This window comes from Monomorium pharaonis, chromosome 10 (assembly GCF_013373865.1).
Source record: "Monomorium pharaonis isolate MP-MQ-018 chromosome 10, ASM1337386v2, whole genome shotgun sequence".
Taxonomy (NCBI): domain Eukaryota; kingdom Metazoa; phylum Arthropoda; class Insecta; order Hymenoptera; family Formicidae; genus Monomorium; species Monomorium pharaonis.
In genome coordinates this window covers 17,062,836-17,072,317 of record NC_050476.1, presented here as the reverse complement: position 1 = coordinate 17,072,317, position 9,482 = coordinate 17,062,836, and the positions used below count along the sequence as shown (strand labels likewise).

Genomic DNA, 9,482 nt, shown 5'->3' with positions numbered 1-9,482 from the left:
TAACATTAATAATTTACAATGACATTATGTTATTATTATATATAACGTTAAACAACATATTATCATGTATTATTATTAATTCCGTATTATTATATACTAAGTATTATATACTTATTACCTTTTTATTCTTATTAATAAAAAAATTCCTTCAAAAGATTTGTTGTCAGACACGCTCCTGCACTTGTTCAATAACAATAGAGAGATTTTATTTATTATTCGTTATCACATACATCAATAATGTAGATATATATAGTTGTCGCACAAATTAAAAGCGTTTTTTTTCTATAATATTTAAAAAATAAATGGTAAGTATTGTAAACTGTTAAATACTCGTTATAACATTTATGTTTAACATTACTCGCAACAAGTTTGCAAAATTGTTTTTTCTTCTACTCGTTTGACGTTATTCATATTTCTAACAGAAGCACGAAAATATAACTAATACAAATAAAACTGTACAGATTCATCTGATGTATATAGTCGACTGAGTATTGTTACGTTACATTGCACTTATTTCGTATCTGTCTTTAAAAAATTGTTCTACATTATTCTTATATTAAACATACGCACAATTTATATATCGTCATATTATAGATACATAAATATGTGGTAAGACTTCTTACGTACATATCGAAAAAGATAATATTTGACATTATCTTTTTTGTCATAATAATAAAATTCTCTATTTCGTAATACAAAATTTGTTCTTAGAATGTATAAAATATTTAAGTACTTCTTCTCTCATAGGGTAAAAAAAAATTCGTTGGAGTATCTCAGGATTTTTTTATGTAAATCAAATGTTAAATTTCCTTGTCGTCTTACGGAAGGCACAGTGTTTTTCGTGATATTATGTCTTAATTAATATAACCTCTTTTATCTATGACATTGCACGATTCATTCCTCTGTGCATTCCGATAGATAACTAATTTATTCTAATATAACAAGTCTTGCATCAGGATACACATTAACTGTAACATACAACAATATTCCCACTGAGCTACGTTTGTAGAAATCAAAGAAAGTTTTCATATTCGATGTACACTCTTGATATTGTCGAAACAAAAAGGAATTATTAATATCATTTAATTAACATTGTATGTTAATTTTTTTTTTATTACAGAATAACTTTTTACGTTTTCCAAAATCTATTTTACGCTTTTAAAAATATTAATGCCCATGTGTAATGAACAAGATCGATCTTCTCACTTCTTGAAATACGAATTGTGTCGAAAAAGATAATCTTTAACATTATCTTTTTTATCATAATAATAAAATTCTCTATTTCGTAATACAAAATTTGTTCTTAGAATGTATAAAATATTTAAGTACTTCTCTCATAGGGTAAAAAAAGTTTCATCATCCGTTGGAGTAAAATCTCAGGATTTTACTGTGCATCCGTTGGTCCATTTTTCTCTTCTTCGCCTCTACTCACCTCATATTGTAATGATGAACTGGCTTTCGATAAAGCTCGAAAGCGCTTCCTCTTTGTTCTCGGCTACCGGCCAGGTCCAGACCGCTCGGTTCCCTATTGTGCCCGGGGTTAACGGCGGGATAGAGAGGACCCGCGGAAGCATGGCTATTACCATGCATATACCCATTGTGATTCGTGTTGTTACGGTTATGCGTTAGACCAAGACTGATCTGACTGGTGCTGTTACTATGGGAATGCGTAGTGGTCACCGGCGGGCTAGAGTGAGAATGCGTGTGACTAAGGCTGTGACTGTGCGTCGGCTGCGTGAGGTGGCTCAAATTGTGATGTGAATTCACGATATTGCCCTCATTATGACGGCCCGGTGGCAGGATGTTGTAGTAATACTGGCCACTGTTGCGCTGCACGTTACTGTTGCTTTCTACCTGAATAAAGATAAAGATTCGCATAAAATCGAAAAGCTCTCGTGGCTGATAAAATCGTGATATAATCATTGATATCGCTGATATAATCATGTCTTGTTCAAATTGAGAATCGTAAAAAAATTCGCATAATATTTTTACGAATATCTTATATTATTTTTAATTTATAAAAAATAAAAAATACCTTAAATTTCTCCAATTTATATAAGTTTTCTCAAAAAATTATGAAATAAGAAATCTTAAAATATATTTCAAAAGTTGTATGTATAAAAATGTTTTTCAGAATTTTTCATATAATTTTTTCAGGTATGTATGTGTGTATGTATGTATATATAATTTTTCTATAGTTCTTTTAGTTTTTAATGTAATATAAATTAAATATAAATTAATATAAATTTTAGAACATTTTAAAAATGCTAAGAAAGTCTATATGTTTTCTAGAATTCTTTATACATTTCCGTAAAAAAAATTCTTATAATAATTTATATTTTAAATTTGTGGAAATTTATGAAAAAAATTTTTCAGAGATTTTCAAATTTTATGAGTTTTTTCTTTCAATATCTTTATTGTTTCAATTTGTATAAAAAATCAGAAAATTTTTTAAATTATAAAAAAATTAAACATTCTAGAAAATTATGTGAAAAATTCTAAGAAAAATTTTCACCAAAGAAAGAAAAAGTAATCGTCATTTTATAATTTATAAAATAATTACCCCGTTATGTACATGTGACGTCGCAATGGAATAACTCTTCGAGTGTTGATACGAATTATTTCCATCGTTCCCGTTGTTCTCCATTTGTCCAAGTGGCGCTTGAGGTGGTCTGTAGTTCTTCGGTTTTGGAGGCGGAATTGGCTTGTAGGCGCCAGCCGGTTTATTTTGTGAAATTGGTATCGATTTGTAATCAGTAGAGCGGCTAAATAACGCAAGAAATGATAATGATCACCAATTAATAAACTTATTATTTATAAACATTGATAAAAAAGCTTGAGAAATAAAACAAAAAGATTTTAAATAAAGTATTATATCAAACATCACACATATCAGAAAGTAATTTATCAAAAAGATAATAAAGAAAAAGGTTTATAATAGTAAGTGTTTTAGTTCATTTAACGTATTAAGTATACCTGTATTTAGCATAATCGGTTCGTGTTGGAGTGTCATGCGTGGAAACAGGCTGAGCTGTGGACCTAGTGAATCTATATGGATCGTGTGTTCTCGTAGTTATGTTGCTGCTCTTGAGATCATCAGGTACATTCGGGCCCAAACGACCTGTCGACGTGTTCAAATTCGCCATCCCATAATTATTAGCATTCCCGTTAGTATTATTGTAAGAATCGTATGAAGACATGCTATCGTAACTTCCCTGTGTAAAAAAAAGTGTAAAATAAATATATCTTATAATCGAATAGCATGTTTTATTTTAAATTACAACACGCGTGTCAGGGAAGAAGAAATATCGAAGCTCACCGCTTTCGGCTGCGCCCGTTCGAGAGATGATGTGGCATTTGCTTTGTGAGGAGTCGCATTAATGTAATTCCCCATATCGAGAATTGAGTCGGTTTTATTCACTCCTAGGCGTTCCTGAGCGGATCGTCCTATCGTTCCCCGCGGTGTTTGATTAATCGGCTTTGCGTTTCTATCAACTCGCGGCGGAAGATCTGGTGGACTATGATGAGGAGATCTAGGCTCAAAAGAATTGCCTAGATATTCCGGCGAGCCGGACTGATTGCTCCTTTGACCGGACAGGGAGAATCCGTACTTGCTGTCCCCCATTCCGCCTTGGGACCTTCTCTTCTGCTGCTCGAACGATTGCTAGAAAAAAACATACTCATCAATTGTGTGCAATAATTATTGAAATCATTTTATTAATTAAAAAAATAAATCATATATTATAATTAAACTTTAATCAATCTTCCAAAAAACTTTTTCGTTTAACATAAACATATCATTTATACATTTACGAATTAATATATATATATATATACACAATATATATAGTATATAAAATAATTTCTAGAAATTTTTTACTTCAATATAAAACAGTTTTTTGTTTATTACGCAAATAGCAATATAAATAAAATTTAAATTTGTTAAATTTCTGGTAAAAAATATCATATCCATAATTTTAATGATATATTTCAAGTATAAATATTAATTTATACTTTTTATAAGTTATTAATTTAATTAATATTAAATATTAAATATATTTTAATTTTAAGTTCTTATCATAACTGTGATTTAATGTATTTAAAATAATGCAGTATATAACCAAATGTAGTATAAATTTTTAATATAACTTTTAGTAGTTTAAAATAATTTTGTAATGTTAAAAATGTAAAATCTATATATTCAAAATAACAAAATCTAAGCATTATAAAAAATTAACAAAGAAATAATTTAAAAGTAAAGACTCGTTACTCTTTTAGTAACTGTAATGTTACTTATCAGAGTCAATAAGTTATAACTGTAACTAGTTACAAAGTAACTTTCAAAAACCTGATTATAAATCTGCCTACGTCAAAAATCAAGTCGTTATTTTTATAGCTGAATATACACATTACCTGATAATTCGTCGAGTACGGAGGCGGCGCAGAAGTATCGTCCTGAGTGGCGATGCTCGGATCGGAGCTGCTCTTTAGCCGCGACGGTGGGCCCAATGTGCCAGGGATAACAGGCGCTGGGCTCAGCTCCAGATCGCTCTCCGGGGAGGAAGCGTAGGAGAGGCGAGAAGTCATCGGGAATAGGAAGTCATCCGAGAGGGCTTCTTCCGGCTACGAGCGCAGACCACAGAGGACATCACGTTAGGCAAAACGGTACAAATGGTACGTGAATTAATAATCAGACACAATGAGTTACATGTTGTACGAATATATTAACGGTCGATGAAGTGCGATGAATGAAGAATCATACTTGTATGGAAATTTTTGTATTAAAATGCAATTTATAGTATGCTTTCTCTTAAAAGTAACAATTGAAATGTATAAGTACGGTCATACGTTCCACTTAATAATATGATAAAGTGCGCATTCACAGGCATGCAAAATATATGTAAAAAAAATTGTAATGTCTTTCAACAAGCTTGCATAAGAAGATAAAGTACAAATATCAATCGCAATGAATTTAAAAAAAAGGAAATTTGAAGAATTCTGTAATTAACTTCTTAAAGTTATTTTGCTAATTATAGCAAATAATTTAAATTTTATTTTTAAATTATATATATATAATAAATTTATATATTAAATTATATATACTAAACTTATACATGTTTAATTATATATATTGTTTTCCCTTTTTTAAATTACATTGTAATTAAACTACGAAAAATATCTTGTTTTTTCGAGCGTCAGCAACTAACATTAGAATTGAAAGCTTCGACAAGTTGATAATTTTGTGAAAAGTGAAAGTAGATTCCTGTGATAGATACAGTCATGCAAAATGGAGAAATGTATACACAAAGCATATGAGATTTAACCCTTTAACTGTTTTAAATAAATATATTTGCTTGTTCACTTAATTGTTAATATCATTAAGATAGATAATCAAATTAATTGTCTTTTTATATATAATATTAATTTATATACCGCATTTACTACAATAAAATAACTAAAGAATTGTCGATTTTTAATTGTTTGCAAAAAGAGAACATTTTCTGGTGAGAATTTAATACTTTAGAAAAAGGCGCTACTGATGTTTTTATTTTTTTATAATCAATATAATCAATTTTATAATCAAGACATCATTACACGCACATAGCATTTAAGAATAATATTACAAAATTTTAATAATTTAAGTTAGAAAATTATATTTTCTAAATTATATTATTGTTGTAGCAAATGAGTGATATGTCACGTTATCTATATGAAATCTATATGAAAGCTGCGACAAATTTAGCTCGACAAAGAACGCTAAATTATTAATATTTTACATACACACACGCAAAATATTTTTAATTTTACAGCTAAAGAGTTAAAGCAAGCTTTATATATAGCCGAAAAATTGCTCACGGATGACGCCTGAGTTTGGAGGCGGTTGCGGGAGTGGTGGAAATTTTTGCATGAAAGATGATATAGGTGACTGATGATGCGACAGTAGCACGTCGTGGTTCTTATTCTCGTCGTAATATACGTTATCGTCGGAAAGAGGGGGAGGTGGAAGAGCGGGAGATGGAGTATGAGCGTGCACAGATGGATGCGATAGATCCCACACCGTGTATCGGCTATATATCGGCTACGATGAACAGACCCGAAATTAGGCCGAAGATTATCGTAAAATAGAGCATATAACTAGCAACAAAGATTGTGATACCCGTGAAAAAAGTGAAAACAAAACAAAAAAAAATTAAAAACTACTTAGATATAATAGATATGTACTTTTTTCAGTAACTATGCTGATATTTTTTATACCTAAAGTAAAAAGAAAAAACAGCATGCGCATTCAAAACAATTTCAGGGTATTTACTTAAAGTTTATCAAAAAAGTTCCCTGAGAATTTTCCAAGTATTTTTATTCAAAATTTCAAATAAAATTAGAGAATATTTAAATGTAACTGAAATAAATAAATTAGAGTTCAAACAACACTAAACACACAAAGCAAATTAGTAAAAGACAAGAATTCTTATATTTACTCTTTTCTTCAATTAAAACTGCAAAATCTAGAACTATATATCAAGTTCACTAAAGTACAGAGTTAATGTTACACTTTATTCTGTTGTAAAATATTAGAGTTACTTATAATAAAGCCTTATTTATTTGTTTTATTTAAAAAACCTATTTATATAAGGATATTAAAATAAACCGTGAGAATAAAGCAATAGAGAATAACTGAAAAATCATTATTTCAAGTATTCACAAAAATTAAATAAATCTCTTCCATATAAAATACTTGTAAACAAAAATTTTGAGTCTCAGACCTTGAATCTTATTGCTTATAATCTTATTACATGCTTATAATTTTATATATTAGTACGATCATTATTAATATAATATAATACAATATGGCCATTATTTCAAACATATACAACTACTGAAGTAGCTTACAGTTACAAAGTTGGAAACCTCTTTTTATTCTGTTTATGAAACAGTTTTCGTTAATAATTTTTTAACGAATAATGAGCGACGGCTTCCTTTTGGAAGTCATTCAGGGTGTCACAACATATATCAAGGTCATCGGAGATGAGTCTTCGATATTAAATAATTACTGACAGCCCTTTTAAGCATATACTTTAAGCGTAAAGCGCTATTTGAGTTACTTAGCGCTATTTCTAAGTAAATTCAAAAGTGGGGTTTACTTAATGCTAGGTCTTATTTAGCTCAGATACTTTATTATTCTCTACTATCACCTTAACATTTTAAGTAACGCGAGTTACACAAGAATGTATGTGAATATATGCAGATGTATGTGCCATACTTATTACTAATTAACCACCGACATTTTTATTATTTAAAAAATAATTAAAGAAACAACACTTTTCAGAAAATAAAAACGAAATATAAAATTAAAAATAAAATTTTAATAGTTTTTCCTGCTGATTGTGAGTATCAATAAAATTCCACGAAAATCCATAATTTTCAAGAGTAATAAAAATTTTCCTCTAAAAATTTTAGGTTTTCCAGATTTTTTTTCAAATAGTAAACATTTTAAATTATATGTTAAATCAAACTGCTTTACCTTGGTTTGACTCATCCACAGCGAGCCTTGCTGTTGACGATCGATGAGCTCTCTCAACTTCCGATACCAAGCTTCCGGTGCGTTGAGAGTGATCACCGCGCTGAATACGTGTCCCCAGATCTTATCGAGCTTTTGACACTGCTCCAAAAGTTTTTTACTGCTTTTGTGCGCAGATCTGTAATTATACGTTACACGTGTATTCGGTCGAATAATGAAATAGAAAATCCTCAACTTTTGCTCTTACTTTGGTATACCAGCTCTCATTTCTTTGATGATTTGTTTCGTCTCGGCCTTCAGAAAAATGACAATCGGATAGAATTGAGCATAATTTAAGCGATCCACGGCGTTGGGAGTGATGTCGAGCAGCGCATGCTTGCCTCTGTCCATCACTTCTCTGATCGCGCTCAGACGAATAATACCAGACGTTTTAGTATTCTTGCCCGTACCATCCTCCATCTGACTCTCCATTTCTACAAAATATTCAATCTCCAGCGATGTGATTTCGAAAGCACGGCACTCACGTAATTAATTTTTTTTTAGTTCCAAATTTTGTTTAAGAAAAAAGTATTTTGAAGAAATATTAACTACACGTGGAGAAAAAAAATTCAAAAGATGCTGTTCTATAAATAAGATAGTGAAGAGGAATGGATTAATGTCAAATGTATTATTTACTTACGTGGCGAAGTAAACTTATCAGGAAAATCTTTGAGAAGCTTTTCTCTAGCTAGATCAGCTACGGGTCCAAAAAGAACAACAGGCCTAACAAATCCGGGATGTCTTAAGATTACACGTTCGTAAGCGGGAAATTTGCTGACGCTGTCGGAAAACACTACGTCATCCCAATGGTCCTTAAAAAAAAGAAAGAAATTAATCTAATCAATTATTAGTAGAAATTAAGTACTCTTCAATTGAATACTTATAGTATGTTTAGACTTTAATAAATTAAATTAATAAATGTAACAAATAAAGTCAATACAAGCTGATTACATTTTTTAATAAAATATATACTTGAAAAATGCTGTAACGTGAAAACATATAAAATTTGATTTAATTAAACGTCGATGTTAAAAACAAATAGTTCACACATCTACTAATACATATAATAAAATTCTATTTAAATTAACGGTGTTAACCATAATTATATTAACCAAAATTAATTGTATTGTTGATTCATTATATTAATTATTTCATACGATCGAAAAATAATAACAAGTTTTGTGTAATCAACTAAATTCGTTAAATTAATCTCCAAAAACTTATTTATTTTATTTATTTGATAAGAAATAATATTTAGACAATTTATTTGACACAAACAAATTGTCTAAATATTAGAGAATTGAGGCTATACAATTGAAGAAAAACTTAAATTATTAAACCAAGGATATAACATATTTGTTTCATTATTACAGTTATTTAATTGACAAAATTATGTACAATTAGCTTAATACCGTTGACAACATTACTTTATCGTTTATCCAATATGAGAAATTATGTATTAGACTATACAGTATGCAGATGAAAAAGTTGATTAATAAATTCATACCCTTCCTAACGATTTCGAGCGTCTATGGCTGTTTCTTCTTCTCCTGAAGAAGCTACCTCTGCTCTCGCTGGCACTCATCTCCTTCTTCGTCGCATTGAATTGCGCGGTTGCAAGCTCTTCAGCTCGGGCCTTATTGGGAATGATACCTTTCTGTACTTCTTGATTGTTTCGTCCAATTCGGAAAACCTGCCACGATCCTACAACGCCGTTGTGAAGAGTGTCCACCACATGAAAGACGTCGCCGCTACGAAAACTCATCTCACCTTTCTGTGGTTGCTCATAGTGAAAGTGAGTTCTGCACATTTCATAAAAATATATCTTATCATCGCTGTAATCGTCTTTCATTAACTAATAAAGTTGAATTTAAAACACTAACTGGAATTATATTAACTTTGAAATGCTACTGTCGGTATATTTTTA

At 30.1% G+C, this 9,482-nt stretch overlaps 1 protein-coding gene across 4 annotated transcripts in view; it reads right to left on the bottom strand.

Annotated features, from left to right (window-relative positions):
* Nucleotides 1-274: 274 nt before the first annotated feature.
* LOC105832524 (tight junction protein ZO-2) overlaps nucleotides 275-9,482 on the bottom strand; it is a 38,337-nt gene continuing 29,129 nt past the window's right edge. For all 4 annotated transcript variants that reach the window (XM_036292986.1, XM_036292987.1, XM_036292984.1 and 1 more), the window contains 9 exons: nucleotides 9,063-9,357; nucleotides 8,196-8,367; nucleotides 7,764-7,989; nucleotides 7,520-7,694; nucleotides 4,414-4,623; nucleotides 3,320-3,664; nucleotides 2,977-3,215; nucleotides 2,564-2,765; nucleotides 275-1,854 (listed from right to left, as the gene is read on the bottom strand). In XM_036292986.1, coding sequence (XP_036148879.1) covers nucleotides 1,429-1,854; nucleotides 2,564-2,765; nucleotides 2,977-3,215; nucleotides 3,320-3,664; nucleotides 4,414-4,623; nucleotides 7,520-7,694; nucleotides 7,764-7,989; nucleotides 8,196-8,367; nucleotides 9,063-9,357 — 2,290 coding nt within the window. In that variant the 3' untranslated portion in view covers nucleotides 275-1,428. The remainder of the gene's footprint in view (nucleotides 1,855-2,563; nucleotides 2,766-2,976; nucleotides 3,216-3,319; nucleotides 3,665-4,413; nucleotides 4,624-7,519; nucleotides 7,695-7,763; nucleotides 7,990-8,195; nucleotides 8,368-9,062; nucleotides 9,358-9,482) is intronic.